At 51.8% G+C, this 17,226-nt stretch overlaps 1 protein-coding gene across 2 annotated transcripts in view; it reads right to left on the bottom strand.

The window, feature by feature from the left end:
- Positions 1-207: 207 nt before the first annotated feature.
- BCL7A (BAF chromatin remodeling complex subunit BCL7A) overlaps positions 208-17,226 on the bottom strand; it is a 40,417-nt gene continuing 23,398 nt past the window's right edge. Inside the window, exons 5-6 of one of the 2 annotated variants that reach the window (XM_024257384.3) lie at positions 7,236-7,420; positions 208-3,159 (exon numbers count right to left, since the gene is read on the bottom strand). In XM_024257384.3, coding sequence (XP_024113152.1) covers positions 3,088-3,159; positions 7,236-7,420 — 257 coding nt within the window. In that variant the 3' untranslated portion in view covers positions 208-3,087. The remainder of the gene's footprint in view (positions 3,160-7,235; positions 7,421-17,226) is intronic. The other variant, XM_024257385.3, reaches the window with a different exon arrangement.

Genomic DNA, 17,226 nt, shown 5'->3' with positions numbered 1-17,226 from the left:
CTAGTGGTTTGCCTGGCATCCAGCTGGTGCTTAATAATGGCAGCTCTTATGATTGTGGAAGGCAGCAGCTCCTGTGTGCAAGGAACTTGTGCGTCTTGTAGAATCAGGGCCACACGGCCATGCAAGAGAGGCCGGAGCAGCTGGAGAGGGACACCGTCACCATCGATCTGACTTTACTTACTTAAAATGCAACAAAACCACAAGGTATTCATGATTTGAAATTTTTATTTTCTGAAATGAAACCATTGTACATTGTACAAACCATATCTACTGATGGAATAAATAAGTGAAAAATTATACTGCTGTACAACACACCAAAAAAAAAAGTCTTGAAAGGGGAAAAAATTAGGTAACGGTGAAAAAAGGTCTTTATGCCTCTAACCAGGTTCTTGGCGATAATGAACATTCCAAACCATGACACCGTTTGCTAATGGGAGGTCACCACCCTAGAGGAATCGGTCCACAGCCTTCCGGGTTGTGGGTGTAAGTGCCAGCACTTTGTGGAATGTGTAGCCGCAGCTTCCCCGACTTCACGTGTTGGGGGGAATTAGGTTTGCCCTGGGAGCCCTTGAGGCCACAGGGCCTGATGTCCACGGAAGGCTTTTGCTCGGGATCCCCCGCCCCCTGGCTCGAAGCTGAAAGGTCTTAGATTCTGTGGTGGGGGGAGGGCGAGGGGTGCAGGGTGGGTGGGGGGCAGCGGCTCAAGGAGCGACTGCGCCAGGGAAGGAAGCACATCGGATTTTTGCAGTCTCGTCATTCTGCGTGGAAGGCCTTCTTGGCCAGCGTGGAGTGCAGGGCTGCTGGCGCTTTGCCTGGCGTGGCCGTGGCGGGGCCCAGCTGGTCCCAATCGCCGGCCCATTCCTACCTTCAGGCACTTCAGAGAAATACTAGTGACAGCCTTGGGACGGTGGACGTCGTCTGAGTCCTCACCTGCGCCAACTCCCCTCGCCTGTCCAGAGAGGCTGCAGCCAACGGCAGGACCACCTACGTCTCTCTGTTTCTGTGGATGTGTGTGTTTCATTCTCCTTCAGCTGTCTTTGTTGTAGCCTCTCGTTTCCCAAAAAAAGAAAAGGAAATAAATATCCAAATTCATCTCTCACCAAGATGGAGTTTCACTGCAAAGAAAAATGTGACTCTAACTCTACGGGATCTGGAGGTAACGCCGCCTCGAGATGCGTGGAGAGGAACCGCATCAGGTAGGTTCTGCGCCAGGACGCAGGACACAGTTCTCAACAAAACTGACTGCCTAAGGGGCAAAACTGATAAGTACAAGGATTTCTTTTTTTTTTAAGACAGAAACCTTTCGGCATTGCTAACTTCAACATTAAGATTTTCAAAGTTGTGTGTGTGTTTTTTTTTTTCCCTTATTTCAGGAGACATTTTGCATGAGGTATTTGAAATTCAGGAACATTTTGATTCTTCTTGAAGTGCAGGAAATAGGATCCCTTAAAAAAAAAATAAGAGCCTCACCCTCAGAAACTCTTAGAAAATGGAATCCAGCAGACACTTCCCATGATGGTCAGGAGAAAGATCCACACGTCAAAGGTGGTACCTGAATATGCACCAATTAGCCCCAAAAAACAACAAAACCCGTGACCCCCACCCCCCAGTAACACACAACTCAAAGGGAGTCAGAACTCCAGTGCAGTAAAGAAAGCTTAGGAAAAGGTTTAAGGTCTTAGGAGTTCATATATTAATTAAGAGCAAACCAGGCCTCAGAACCAAACGATTAGGCAGTTCGTCCAAGGGGGCGTCTCCGTTCAGTGAGAGGAAGCTGTTCCAGCGCAGGTGGGGGATGGGAGGGAGGGGAGATTGCGTCTCTCCTTTCTGGAGGGTGTGCAAATCTTTCCAATTCCTCGACGCCTTGTTTGTGGCCTTCGAGGCCCAGCCATCAAGGCCTGCTCCCCAGTGGGGACAGACAGCATGTTCTGGGGACGAGACACGGTCCAGCTGTTGGCTCTGAGAGTCAGAACAGCCTGCGAACAGGAAAGCACGTGGATTCTGACCACTGCGATCCTGCTCTCCGGGGCACAGGCTGGGGCGTCGGGGAGAGGCAAAGGGCAGCAGGTGACCGTGGATTTGAAATCCAAGTGACGTCCTATGAGAGAAAGTTCAGCACCAGCTAATCCTGCCGCCGGCTCCCAGCCTCCCTGGCCCACTCAGTGCCTTAAGGAGACAGCCTTGCAGTCAGCCAGAGAAGCCATTTCGTATTCGGAGGGCTGGGAGAAAGCAGTGATGGGGGTGGTGGTGGTGGGGGGCAATAGAGAGGAAGTGCCAGAAAATTCCAAGGGCTTTGCACGTCCATCTGGGCCATGGTGGGCTTGGAGACGCCTAGTCCTAAATGCCCCAAGGAGGGGAGAGCACAGCGAGTGCCCAGCCTGATCCAAGGGGCCAAGCCCTTGGGGACTGTGCCCCAACACCTGCGCGTCCTTGGGTCCTGGTGCCTGGTGCTTGGGGCGTGCCTAAGGTCCCCCTGCACCTGCAAACCAGGTGGGCTAAGGAGCTCCTTCGCTCCACCCTGCCTGCTCCGATGAAGTCCTGGGGCAGGGAGGAGAGCGGTGAGTAGGGTGGCGGCCGTCGCCCGAACCAAACCAAGAGGGCACTTTGCAGAGGGGGATGTAAGAACCACCAGGATACATGCCAGAGGTCACCTCAAGGGCACAAGGCACAAAAAAAGAAAGCGGAAGGAATCGGTTGAACAGTGGACAGCCCCGCCGAAAAGCGTTCCTGATTGGTACCACCCTCCGATAGCTTATATCGTTACATAGAGAAGTGGGGGAAAAAATACAGCAGCAACACAAATGGAATCCTGGCTTCCGAGACAGTGTGCAGACACTCCTGAGCTGTCAGCCCCGCCTGCCTCCCCAAGGACAGTCCCTTAAAGGTTTGAGTGTTTTGCTTCACAGCAGAGTTCTTCAGTGTCTGAGAAATGACGCCGTTCTGGGTCTTCTTGGATTTGCACTTGGTAAACTTGAAACATTAGTAGTTCTGTTCGCACCCAAGAGGAATCGCTGGGGCAAAGTTGCTCTAGAATTAATTGCTGATGTACCTTCCATGGAACATGGATCGGAGGCTTTAAAGCATCGTCTACATCTCTTCGGAGTTTTGTTGAGAGGCCTCCAGTTTCATCTTTTTAGAGGGTGGCACTCCTTCCAAATCCTTGGGGAGAGAAGAAAAGGGGAACACAGGTTAATGGGCCAGGAGAGCAAGTTAGGCCGGGCGTGAGGCCAAAGGTCAGCCAAGGAAGGAACCGAGGGGGGGCGGCTTTGTGGTTCAGACCAGCACTTCCAGACCCAAGGCCCAAGCGTGGACTCCAGAGAGTTCGAGGACCTGTGGAGACCCTCACACCCGAACTCTTCCTGGAGCCATGGAGCGCGGTGTCCCCTGGCCCCTGCCTGGCCCTATCACATGCCAATGGCTGGTAACTCGGGAGCATTTCCTACACTGCTGCCTTGGACCCTAGGCTCTCCCCACTCATTCAGACTGGACCAGGAGTTGCTGTTATCAATCTTCCCATCTGTGATTCATTGCTAGGGTGATTACTTGTGATTATTGTTTCAAGTTCACCTTTCCAAGTTCTTGTTTTTGTTGTTGAGATGGAGTCTCACTCTGTCGCCAGGCTGGAGTGCAGTGGTGCAATCTCGGCTCACTGCAACCTCCGCCTCCTGGGTTCAAGTGATTCTCCTGCCTCAGCCTCCCAAGTAGCTGTGATTACAGGCATGTGCCACCATGCTCGGCTAATTTTTGTATTTTTAGTAGAGACGGGGTTTCACTATGTGGGCCAGGCTGGTCTCAAACTCCTGACCTCAGGTTATCTGCCCATCTCAGCCTCCCAGAGTGCTGGGATTACAGGTGCACACCACCACGCCTGGCTGATTTTTTGTATTTTTGGTAGAGACAGGGTTTCACCATGTCTCCATGTTTCACCACGTTGGCTAGGCTGGTCTCAAACTCCTGACCTCAGGTGATCCGCCCGCCTCACCTTCCCAGAGTGCTGGGATTACAGGCATGAGCCACCGCACCGGCTTTTCCAAGTTCTTTTAACAATTTTTTTTAGAGACAGAGTCTTGCTTTGCTGCTCAGGCTGAGGTGCAGTGCTCATCATAGCTCACTGCAGCCTCGACTTCCTGGGCTCAAAGGATCCCCCTGCCTCAGCCTCCTGAGTAGCTGGGACTATATGCATGTGCCACCATGCCCGGATAATTTTTTTTTTAAAGGTTTTTGTAGAGATGGGGTCTTGCTATGCTGCCCAGGCTGGTCTTGAACTCCCGGGCTCAAGGGATCCTCCTGCCTCAGCCTCCCAAACTGCTTGGATTACAGGTGTGAGCCATGATGCCTGGAAATCTCTGCAAGTTCTAGGCCATCTCCCAGAGGCCCAGACCCACTCTGCCATGTAGACTCCTGCTCCTGCAGGGCTGGGCACAGTGCCTGGTCTGGGCTGGACTCTCAGCATTTGCTGGATATACACATATGTGTGTGTGTTATTCTGAGGGAAAGGGTCTGTAGTTGTCACTGAATTCCCAAGAAACCCAGGACCCCAGAAAAGGTTTAACACTCACTCATCCATCACACAATTGTCTTGGGCCTCTCAAACCTAACCTGTCACCTGAGACCAAATTCCTGACCTCAGCCATCCTAACTGGTTCTCCCCATCAGCCTGGGAGAAAGCCCCAGGCCTGGACACCCCCTGAAGCCCCCTCTCCGCCCGCACTGCACCCCCCGCCCAAACCCGGCCTCTGGCTTGGCTGATGGAGCAGCCTCCTTGTGGCCAACAGCATGGCCCCAGCAACCTTCCTCCAACAGAAACCACAACTTACAAATACAAAGCATTCCACAACTTTCCTACTGACTTCTGAACAAACCCAGCTCCTCACCAGGACCGAGAAGGCCCTAGTGACCAGCCTGGCCCACTTCTTCCCTCATCAGGCCATTCTCTTCCTCACCCACCAGGTTCTGGCCTCCCCTTCGTTCTTCAAGCTGGCTCCTGTCTTGAGGTCTCTGCATCTTGGTCTGCCCCTGCCTGGAGAGCTCACCATCCCAGCCTCGCCCCCTTTGTGTCTGGCTCACAGCCAGCACCTCCCTGCTGACGCCAGCCACAGCACCCTCTACCCATGGCCTGTTCTACTTCTTCACGTCACCCTGTTTCACTCTCTCACGGCACTTAGTGGGACTCTGTGACCTACTTGTGTCTGCTTATCCTGAGCCCATTGTCAGCCCCACTGTGGCAGGGAGGGATTAGGTATAGCCCCTGGTCCATGGTGGGTTCTCAGAGATAAATGTTGCAGAGGAGAGGCCTTGAGTAGGACATGCGACGGACTTGCAGAGACAGTGACGTGAGCCCCTTCTGAGGGACCCTGGGAGCAGGGATCGCAGGGAGTCAGGAAGGCTGCCTTTCTGTCCTCTCTCTCCTTTTTTCTGTATTTATTTTTTTGAGGCAGGGTCTTGCTCTGTCACCCAGGCTGGAGGGCAGTGGTATGATCATAGCCCACTGCAGCCTTGAACTCTCAGGCTCAAGCAATCCTCCCGCCTCAGCCTCCAGAGTAGCTGGGACTATAGGCACGCACCACCACGTCTGGCTAATTTTCTTTTTCATTTTTTTTGGAGAGACGGGGTCTTGCTATGTTGCCCAGGCTGGTCTCGAACTCCTGGCCTCAAGTGATCCACCTGCCTCAGCCTCCCAAAGTGCTGGGCTTACAAATGTGAGCCACTGCACCCAGCCAAAAACGTACTGCTTGAAATGTCAGGCTGTCTGCTTTACTGGAGTACATCCTCCATGTCACTCACACACCTAGCTCTGTGGACAGTGTGTGTGTCGGCGTGCCTGTGAAAATGGTGGAAGAGGCCCAATTTTAGGTCTGGGTCTCCTGGAAGCAAGAGTGGGACGTAGTGGGGGCGATGTGAGAATGGGGGACTCCTGGCATTTCCAGGTACTGCGGGGGAGCACTGGATACTCTCAGGGTATGGATCAAAGTTTCAAGCTGAGCTTTTCTTCTCTGAGCTCAAGAGGCCCGGAGATCCCAGCCGACAACTTTGGTCTTAATATAAATCACCAGGCTTTGGTTTCTACTGTTTTTAACCAGATGGGCTCATGCTACACTGGCGGATCTGCAGCTTGCTTTTCTCACTGCACACTGCAAGAATGTTTATCAGAACCTGGAAGGCACAACCATGCCCTTCTAAATGGCTGTGCCTTAGTCTGTCTCAGACAAGACCCCAGATTTCCCTAAGCAGCCCCTTTGAGCTAGGGCATGTGGAGGGGGTTCCACGGGGTGAGTTCCTGGAAAGGGAGCTGCCAGTCAAAGGGTTTAAAGATTTTGAAGTTGCCGGGCACAGTGGCTCACGACTGTAATCCCAGCACTTTGGGAGGCTGAGGGAGTGGATCATTTGAGGTCAGGAATTTGAGACCAGCCTGGCCAACATGGTGAAACCCATCTCTACTAAAAATACAAAAATCAGCCGGGCATAGTGGTAGGCACCTGTAATCCCAGCTACTTGGGAGGCTGAGGCAGGAGAATTGCTTGAACCCAGGAGGTGGTGGTTGGAGTGAGCCAGGATCATGCCACTGCACTCCAGCCTGGGTGACAAAGTGAGACTCTGTCTCGAAGGAAAAAGAGTCTAGAGGATTTACAGTGAAAAATCCTAATAGTGGTCATGGCCAATGACACCTCTGCTCCATGCTAAGTGTTTTACCCATGTTCTCCCATCGAATCCTCACGGTGGCCCTAAGACAGTTCTGTGATCCCATTTTGGGAGCTGGGATTCAAGCTTGGGCCCGACTCTGGGAGGTTTGCTCCTAACCACCAAGCCCCACTGCACCTGTGCTGACTCATTCAGCCCAGATTCCAACACAGAGTGATGCCCTGGAGAGGGGCCCACGCAGTGCAAGTGGGGCCAGCGGCACCGCTCCGTCGGAGGCCCCACCACTTAGGTTTCTGAAGTCTTGTCTTCCCAGCTCTAAAGCTCACCGATCTGGGGATCACTGAGATGAGGCAATGCTTGTGTGAACCTGAACAGACAAAACGCAGCAGCCGAGGCTAGGTTCAAGGTCCCTTCATCCTCCTCCAACCCGGAGGCTCCTCGAGGGCAGAGGCCACAAGTTTCTTTATCCCTCGGCCCCAGAGCCCAAGGCAGAGCCCAGGACTGTGTTCATGGACATCGCCTGATGGACAAATGACAGTTCCAATGGTCCAACGACAAAACAACAAAAGACAATGACGAAACACCTTTCAACGTACCCCCGACAACCCAATGGGCTCCTGGCCGATCTGGCTGCCCCTCTGAGACCTCGAGCGAGGTACCTGAGAGATTGCAGACGTCTCTGCGGCCAGACCCGAGTCTCCAGATGGCTGCCGATCTACTTTCTCTGAGCTGTTCATCGAATGTTCCATCGAGGACTGTGAGTTCTGCTCATCAGAAACATCTGAGGGAAGAGCAAGACGACAGGAGCTGTTTTCAGACACGTGAGAGGTGCGGCCGGATGGGCCAAATACTAACAATACCTTGAATCGGGTAGTTTTGGGGCCAGTGGTCTTTGCAGGCTACAATGAGCTGGGGGGCTGGAGGGCTGGGGAGTCTCCTGTTGATTTTTCAGTGGCGCTGTTTCCAGCAGCCAGGCCACACACGGACCCTGGTGTCTGCAACCCTCTCCTGCACACTTAGCTGCTGAGGGCCCTGGGAGGCGACTGGAGGAGGCTGCAGTCTCTGTGCTGTGTGCACCCAGCACCCCCTGGCGGCCGCAGTGCGCACCAACAATCATGGCTGTCAATTCCTCTCTCCCGTCCTCCTCCTTTGAAGAGCCTGCCTTCTCCTCCTGGGGAACATCAGAGGTAACTAACCTTTTGTAAACATTTCTCTTAATAATATGGGTATTTGGCCGGGTACGGTGGCTCACACCTGTAATCCCAGCACTTTGGGAGGCCGAGGTGGGCGGATCACGAGGTCAGGAGATCGAGACCATCCTGGCTAACACGGTGAAACCCCGTCTCTACTAGTTACAAAAAATTAGCCGGGCGTGGTGGCGGCTACGCGGGAGGCTAAGGCAGGAGGATGGCATGAACCCAGGAGGCGGAGGTTGCAGTGAGCCGAGATCGCGCCACTGAACTCCAGCTTGGGCAACAGAGCGAAACTCCGTCTCAAAATAATAATAATAATAATAATAATATTTTTCCAATTGCCAGAGCAATGACTGATCATTGAAGGAAACAGAAAAGCACAGAAAGAAATAAAGTTAAAAATCACCTGTCACCACCCAGGGACCACCCCACTAATGTTTTAGAGGATTAATTCCCATCTTTCCAGTTTTCCCTCCCTCCAAGGGTACAAATTTTCTCCTCTTCCCAAATGCGGGTCACGTGGTATGTCAGAGGAGTTCTTCATGTCTTTAAAGATTCTTTAAACATAACAGCTTACAAGATGGCTGCACACCATTCCATCAAGCAATCGCCAGTAGAATGAACCCAGTTATTCGGGTGATTTCTCATGCCTGTCTTCCCGCTGCTCCACGCCAAGTTTTCTTTAGCAGAAGGAAGGTGCAGGCTGGATGGGGCGGGGCGGTGGGTGCAGCTTGGGAGGAGGCAATGGCGGCAGTGGTTTTTCCTAAAGCTTACTGGGCACAGAGCCAGACACTCATGAAGGGGCAGCAAAAATCCTACCCAAGGCCCCGACACCATGGTACCCTGATGCTAAAATGCACACACGAAACGAATCCTAGAGAATGCCTGTGCAACCAAGACTTCCTTGCTGGGGTTTCTGAGGCAGAGGAATAGCAAAGGGGAAAATAACCCACGCTTAAGTTTAAAAGCAAGCAGGCAAGATGGGAAGAAGAAGAAGATAGTGCTGGGCCTGGGACAGGCCGGGGCACAGAGGGTGGGGGAATGGGACAGCAAGACCCTCCTTCCCAGGGAGTCTGAGCAGGGTTGACACTGTTACTCCTCAGACTAGGAGCCCTGGCCGGGCGCGGCGGCTCACGCCTATAATCCCAGCACTTTGGGAGGCCAAGGCAGGCGGATCACTTGAAGTCAGGAGTTCAAGACCAGCCTGGCCAACATGGTGAAACCCCGTCTCTACTAAAAATACAAAAATTAGCCAGGCGCGGTGGTGCATGCCTGTAATCCCAGTTACTCGGAGGCCGAGGCAGGAGAATTGCTTGAACCCGGGACCACCTCCTGGGTTGGGAGCCGAGATCACGCCACTGCACTCCACCCTGGGCGACAGAGTAAGACTGTCTCAAAAAACGACAACAACAACAACAACAACAACAACAAAAACAGGCTGGGCGCGGTGGCTCACGCCTGTAATCCCAGCACTTTGGGAGGCTAAGGTGGGTGGATCAGCTGAGGTCAGGAGTTGAGACCAGCCTGGCCAACATGGCAAAACCCCGTCTCTACTAAAAAAATACAAAAATAAGCCAGGCGTGGTGTCGCCCGCCTGTAATCCCAGCTACTTGGGAGGCTGAGGCAGGAGAATCCCATAAACCCAGGAGGCGGAGGTTGCAGTGAGACAAGATCATGCCACTGCACTCCAGCCTGGGTGACAGAGTGAGACTCTGTCTCCAAAACAAAACAAAACCACAAAAAACAAAAAACAAAACAATAACAAAAAAAAAGAAAGAAAACATTATGCTGGGTGAGAAGAAGTCAGACACAAAAGGCCACAGAGTATATGATTCCATTTATATGAAAAGTCCAGAATAGGCAAACCAATGGAGACAGAAAGTTTCGTAGTCGCCCTGGGCAGGGACCCAGTGTTGCTGGGGAAGGGAGAAGTAGAGAATGATTGCTGCTGGGTGCAAGGTTTCTTTCTGGGGTGATTAAAATGTTTTGGAACCAGATAAGAAGTGGTGGTTGCACAACCTTGTGAGTGTACTGTCAGTGAATTATTCACTTAACCTGGTTAATTTTATGTGAATTTCATCTCAATAAAAAGAAAAATCGGCCAAGTGTAGTGGCTCACACCTGTACTTCCAACACTTTGGAAGGCCAAAGTGGGAAGATCGCTTGAGCTCAGGAGTTTGTGACCAGCCTGGGAAATATAGTGAAATCTCATCTCTAGTTTATTTATTTATTTATTTTTTAAAGAGAGGGGCCAGGCCAGGCATGGTGGCTCACGCCTGTAATCCCAGCACTTTGGGAGGCTGAGGCAGGCAGATCACTTGAGGTCAGGAGTTCGAGACCAGCCTGGCCAACATGGTGAAACCCAGTCTCTACTAAAAATATAAAAAGTAGCTGGGTGTGGTGGCAGGTGCCTGTAATCTCAGCTACTCGGGTGGCTGAGGCAGGAGAATCGCTTGAACCCAGGAGGCAGAGGTTGCAGTGAGCCAAAAATCGCACCACGGCACTCCAGCCTGGGTGACAGAGTGACACTTTGTCTCAAAAACAAAAAAAAAAAAAGAGAGAAAGAAATCATGTTATTGTTATACTCTATTTCATAATACATGTTTGCTTTAACATAAACATTTAAAGTTTTTACTAGAAAAGTTGCCCATCTGTGGCTTTGCATCTGACCACAGCTCCTTTTCTGCCGGGCACAGCAGGCTCTGCAGAGTGGTGGGGGAGGTGGGAGCCCCAGATGTAGGCTTAGAAATCATGAAGGTGGCCAGTCACCCAGAGACTCACACTGACCCATGCTGGGCAGGGAGGTGCCCGGCAGAGGCCTCTCCTGAGAGCCAGGCCCTAGAGCTTGGTGGGAACTGGCCTTGGAACCCACAGAGCATTCAGGAGCTCAGGGCAGCAGCCGATTCTCTGGGCGCTGCGGTGCTGGAACTCACCCAGGGAAAATTATTTTCCTGGGGCCTAAATTTAGTCCAGGGAGCTTGGACAGGAATTATGTCATTCCCTGAACTCACATAGCAGTAAACAAGTTCAAAGCAAGGTCAACAGCTGGTGGCCGACCTGCCCCGTCCCAGCAGACAGCACGCACCCACCTGGGAAGGCCACACGGGTCTGTCCTTGTGCCCTTCCCACGGGCAGCTCGGGCAGCAGGTAGGTGGATCTTGGCTGAGCAGTGCAGGGCAGCCGTGCAGGCCCAGGGGCCTGGGGTGGCCAGAGATGACCCTGGTGTGGCTCCCACCTGCGTCCCACCAATTTAGCCTCTGGTGGTGGTGGCGAGAAAGTAGCAACCAATTGGACACACTAACTCAAAACATAATTCCTGCTGCGGAGCTCAAATCGGGCTTCTAGAGCAAAGGAGACACACACCCCCAACATGGGAGAAACAAGGCCACGGCCAGAAAGAAACCAGGACGGGAAAGAAGCAGGAACATGGCTGCACATGAAGCCCATGTCTGTCCTTGGGACCCCCGAAATCGCTCCCCCGACAGAAGGGTGGACAAGGCAACCCTGCAGCTCCCAGACCCTCCTCCTAAGCCCCGGCTCCAGGCCGAGCACTTTGCTGGCGTTCTCGCCCCCTTCGCTCCCGGCGAGGGAGGCAGCTTCTGTTTATCCCATTTTATTTTCTGTTGAGACAGGGTCTCTCTCTGTCGCCCATGCTGGAGTGCAGTGGCACGATCATGGCTCACTGCAGCCTCCACCTCCCAGGCTCAAGTGATCCTCCCACCTTAGCCTCCCGAGCAGCCGGTCGTCCCATTTTACAAACAAGGAAGTAGGAGGGTATGTGGAGGTGATGTTGCCTGCCCAAGGCCACACAGCTGGTGAGTGTCCACGTGGATGTGACCACAGCCCCCATCTCACCCCCTCTGCCTTCTACCTGCAGAACCACCTTCTAGGGAAGCCTGATGGGCAGAATGGGATCATGGGGACCATGAGGGGAGATGAGAGGGGACGACACATACTGTACCCACCGAAGGCTATGGCAAAGCCGCTAGGGCACTGGCTCCCAGCAGGGGGTGATTTTACCCCGTCCCCATCCTGGGGACATTGGTTAACAACTGGAAACATTTTGGTGGAGGCCAGGGATGCTGCTCAATGTCCCACAATGCACAGGATGGCCCCCCACAATAAAGAAGGATCTGAGACTGGATGTGGTGGCTCACGCCTGTAATCCCAACACTTTGGGAGGCTGAGGCGGGCAGATCACCTGAGGTCAGGAGTTTGAGACCAGCCTGGGCAACATGGTGAAACCCTGTCTCCGCTAAAAATACAAAAATTAACTAGGTGTGATGGCAAATGCACGCCTGTAGTCCCAGCTACTCATGAGGCTGAGGCAGAAGAATCAGTTGAACCCGGGAGGCAGAGAGGTTGCAATGAGCCCAGATTGCATCACTGCACTCCAGCCTGGGTGATACAGCGAGACGCCGTCTCAAAAAAAAAAAAAGAATGATCCGTCTCCAAATGCCAGGGGTGCTGAGGCTGAGAACCTCTGCGCTAGTGGTGTCATCCTACCCATGACTTCTCGGGGGAAAAGCCAGGCAGAACCTGTGACATTCTGAGTGCATATGCAGCCTCTGACTAAACAGTTCCACTTCCAGGGACGCAGCCTGCAAAGCCACCTGCACCTGGGCAAAGATGCAGAGAGATGAGGGTGGCAGACCCCTCGCAGGACTGCATGTGCAAAACAAAAGACGGGAACACCTAAGTGACCATCACTAAGGGACTGTTCAAATAAATTATGGCACAGTCACAGACTTGAACGGGAAGTATTATAGTTGATATGGAGAATGGCATGAACCTGCAATCTCTGCCTCCTGGGTTCAAGCTAGTCTCCCGTCTCAGCCTCCCAAGAAACTGGGATCACAAGTGTGCACCACGCCGGGCTATTTTTTGTATTTTTAGTAGAGATGGGGTTTCACCATGTTGGCCAGGCTGGTCTCAAACTCCTGACCTCAGGTGATCCACCTGCCTCGGCCTCCCAAAGTGCTGGGAATACAGGCATGAGCCACCGCGCCTGGCCTCTCCAGCATATTTGAAGAGCCAATTGCTTACCCCATTGAGTGAGGGAGGCCTTCCAAATTCCTGTTATTTCCAGCTTTCTTTCCCAACACTCCCTATTTTGAGCTCTGTGGTCCTGCCACACCACACTTTCTTAGTTTCTTCTTCTCTTTTCTTTCTTTCTTTTTTTTTTTTTTTAAGACAGGGTCATGCTCTGTCATCCAGGCTGGAGTGCAGTGGAACGATCATGCTCACTGCAACCTCCACCTCCCAGGCTCAAGCAATCCTCCCACCTTAGTATCCCGAGCAGCTAGGACTACAGGCGCATGCCTATAGTTTTATGTATTTTGTGTATATTTTTTATGTATTTTGTGTATTTTTATATATTTATGTATTTTTATATAGTTTTTATGTATTTTGTGTATATATTTTTTTTACACGTTTCACTCTCATTGCCCAGGCTGGAGTGCAGTGGCGTGATCTCGGCTCACTGAAACCTCCACCTCCTGGGTTCAAGCGATTCTCCTGCCTCAGCCTCCTGAGTAGCTGGGATTACAGGTGCTCGCCACCACACCCAGCTAATTTTTTGTATTTTTAGTAGAAACGGGGTTTCGCCATGTTGGGCAGGCTGGTCTCGAACTCCTGACCTCAGGTGATCTGCCCACCTCAGCCTCCCAAAGTGCTGGGATTGCAGGCGTGACCCACTGTGCCCAGCCTAATTTTTATATTTTTTGTAGAGATGGGATTTCACCATGTTGCCCAGGCTGGTCTCAAACTCCTGGGCTCAAGTGATCTTTGCCTCAGCCTCTCAAGTAGCTGGGACCACAGGCATGTACTACCACATCCAGCTAATTTTTAAATTTTTTGTAGAGACAGGGTTTCACCATGTTGCTCAGGCTGGTCTCGAACTCCTGAGCTCAAACGATTCACCCACCTCGACCTCCCAAAGTGCTGGGATTACAGCCATGAGCCACTGTGCCCAGCCAGCCTGCCTCCTTTCTAATACCAGGTCAAGACAGCAACTCCTCCAAGAAGCCTTCCTGGAGGCCCCTCAAATCCCTTTTTAACTGTGTCCATCACAGCAGTGACTATGAACTCAAAAGCCCCACGAGGGGCCAGGCAATACCACAAATGAGTCAAGTGGGCTGTTTGATTCAGACATAGATAAGCTTCACAAATAAAATGTTAAGAAATACTCTCTTCAAATATGTACTTTCCCAGTTTTCTTAAAAAAATAGCCTTCTCCGCCTAGGCGCGGTGGCTCACGCCTATAATCCCAGCACTTTGGGAGGCCGAGGCGGGCGGATCACCTGAGGTTGGGAGTTCAAGACCAGCCTGACCAACATGGAGAAACCCCGTCGCTACTAAAAATAAAAAGTTAGCCGGGCATGGGGGTGCATGCCTGTAATCCCAGCTACTCTGGAGGCTGAGGCAGGAGAATCGCTTGAACACGGGAGGTGGAGGTTGTGGTGAACCAAGATTGCACCATTGCACTCCAGCCTGGGCAACAAGAGCGAAACTCTGTCTCAAAAAAAAAGCCTTCTCCAGCCTTTTTCTTTTCCACTTTTCCACCTCCACTTCTGATAGAGAAATAGCTTCAAGAAACATCTTGGCTGGGTGTGGTGGTTCACATCTGTAATTCCAGCACTTTGGGAGGCCAAAGTGGGAGGATCACTGGAGCCCAGAAGTTCAAGACCAGCCTGGGCAACATAGCAACACCCCGTCTGTACAAAAAACTATAAAAATTACCAGGGCATGGTGGTGCATGTCTGTAGTCCCAGTTACTTGGGAGACTGAGGCAGTAGGATCACCTGAGCCCAGCAGTTCAAGGCTGCAGTGAGCTGAGATTGTACCACTGCACTCCAGCCTGGGCAACAGTGAGACCCCATTTCTTTTTTTCTTTTTTTTTTTTTTGAGACGGATTCTCGCTCTGTCGCCCAGGCTGGAGTGCAGTGGTGCGATCTCGGCTCAACACAAGCTCCGCCTCCCGGGTTCACACCATTCTCTTGCCTCAGCCTCCCGAGTAGCCGGGACTACAGGCACCCACCACCATGCCCGGATAATTTTTTTGTATTTTTAGTAGAGACAGGGTTTCATCATGTTAGTCAGGATGGTCTCGATCTTCTGACCTCGTGATCCGCCTGCCTCAGCCTCCCAAAGTGCGGGGATTACAGGTGTGAGCCACTGCGCCCGGCCAAGACCCCATTTCAAACAAACAAACGAAAACCAAGAAATAGTCTGGGTGTGGTGGTTCACACCTGTAATCCCAGCACTTTAGGAGGCCGAGGTGGGTGGATCACGAGGTCAGGAGATTGAGACCAGCCTGGCCAACGTGGTGAAACCCCATCTCTACTAAAAATACAAAAATTAGCCAGGCGTGGTGGTGCACGCCTGTAATCCCAGCTACTCAGGAGTCTGAGGCAGAAGAATCACTTGAACCTGGGAGGCGGAGGTTGCAGTGAGCCGAGATCATGTCATTGCACTCCAGCCTGGGCGACAAAGCAAGACTCTGTCTGAAAAAAAAAAAAAAAAAAAAAAAAAAAAAAAAAAACCCAAGAAATATCTTAATTTTCCTTTTAAAATCTACAATAAGAAAAACAACAGTGGCCATGAGGTAACACAGGGCAAGCGCCCTTTGGCCTTGGTTTAGAGACAATAGGGAAGGGTCTCTTCTGCTTCAGCTGGTAACTGCCCCAGGGAAAAGCAGGCCCGGTATTGTCAAAGCTGATTCTTCAAAATAAGCTAGAAATCAATCCTGTTTTAAGCTCAATTTTTAAATTTTGTCATCACATTCAAATTTAAAAAATGATACTGCAGGGTTCTGTATGGCCAGACTCTCACACCCACGGGCTGGATGGAGTCTGTCTGCACCTCTGCCAATGAGTCCTTCATTCCAGTGTCTGTCTCTCCTGCTGACCTATGGGTTCTTGGGGTGCAGGAAGCAGAGTGCAGCTATGACTGGGGCCCTGGCGCCAGCCCAGAGCCTCCTTGCACAGGGGTGCAGATCAGCTCTGCAGCAGGGGACGGCCTTTCTCCTAGAACCACACTGGTTGCTCCCAGGACACACAAGACCTGAGCCCTGGGGTGGCCCTAGCTGCAGGCTGGTCACATTTGCCACTCCATATTCCATGCTCGCCAGCTCTTCGTGGGTGTGCAAGGCGTTCCAGACCTGGCCTGCCCTCCCCAGACCCGCTCAGCCACTGCTCTCCCTCCAGGTGCCCAGAGTCACCCTCAGGTCCACACTCACCCCTATGTACTGCCCAACACAGGCTTTCCCCTCACCTTCAAAATATACCTCCATGTTAGACCATCCAGAATGCTGCTCATTTTCTTAGATGCAGTAACGGTATTTGTAATTCTGTAAGAGAATGTCTTTTTTTTTAGCAAGGTCTCACCCTGTTACCCAGGCTGGAGTGGTGCAATCATGGCTCACTGCAGCCTCGACCTCTCAGGCTCAGTCAATCCTCCTGGGACTACAGGTGTGTGCCACCATGCCGGGCTCATTTTTATACTTTTTGTAGAGATGGGGTTTCGTCTTCTTGCCTAGGGTGGTCTTGAACTCCTGAGCTCAAAAGATCCTCCTGCCTCGGCCTCCCAAAGTGCTGAGATTATAAGCATAAGCTACTGTGCCCAGCCCACAATGTCTTTATTTTTAAAAGACACGTGCTGACATGTTTAGGGATGAAATGTCCTGAGATCTATAACTTACTTTCAAATGGTCCCAGAAAAAATACAAAGCAAAAGAAACCCAAAAGCCAACAATTGCCAAGTGCAGCAGGTGGATATACAGGACAGTATTATGCCATTCTTTTAATTTTTCTGTAGAGACTCAAAATAAACACATACACATATATATTTCTGTACACATTCACACAATCACACACACACTCTCACACAATCACCCCATCATCTGTTCTTAATCCTTCAGATCATGTCACCGAAGCCCCCAGTGGCTCCCGTCTTACCATGAAAACCCAGGCCAGGCAGTGGCCTTACGAGCCCCCCATACCTGAGGCGCTGCCTTCTGTCTGACCCCATCTTATTATTATTAACTTTTAAAAAATTTTCTGAGACACAGTCTCGCTCTATCGCCCAGACTGGAGTGCAATGGCACAATCTCGGCTCACTGCAACCTCCGCCTCCCGGGTTCAAGTGATTCTCTTGCCTCAGCCTCCTGAGTAGCTGGAATTACAGGCACATGCCAACACACTCCGCTAATTTTTGTATTTTTAGTAGAGACAGGGTTTCACCGTGTTGGCCAGGCTGGTCTTGAACTCCTGACCTCAAGTGATCCGCCTGCCTTGGCCTCCCAAAGTGCTGGGATTACAGGTGTGAGCCACTGCGCCTGGTGCCCATCTTATTTTCCAGCTCCTCGCTCACTCTTACCTCTGCCCACACTATT

This window comes from Pongo abelii, chromosome 10 (assembly GCF_028885655.2).
Source record: "Pongo abelii isolate AG06213 chromosome 10, NHGRI_mPonAbe1-v2.0_pri, whole genome shotgun sequence".
In the NCBI taxonomy this organism is placed as follows: Eukaryota; Metazoa; Chordata; class Mammalia; order Primates; family Hominidae; genus Pongo; species Pongo abelii.
This window is presented reverse-complemented; position numbering and strand designations above follow the sequence as displayed.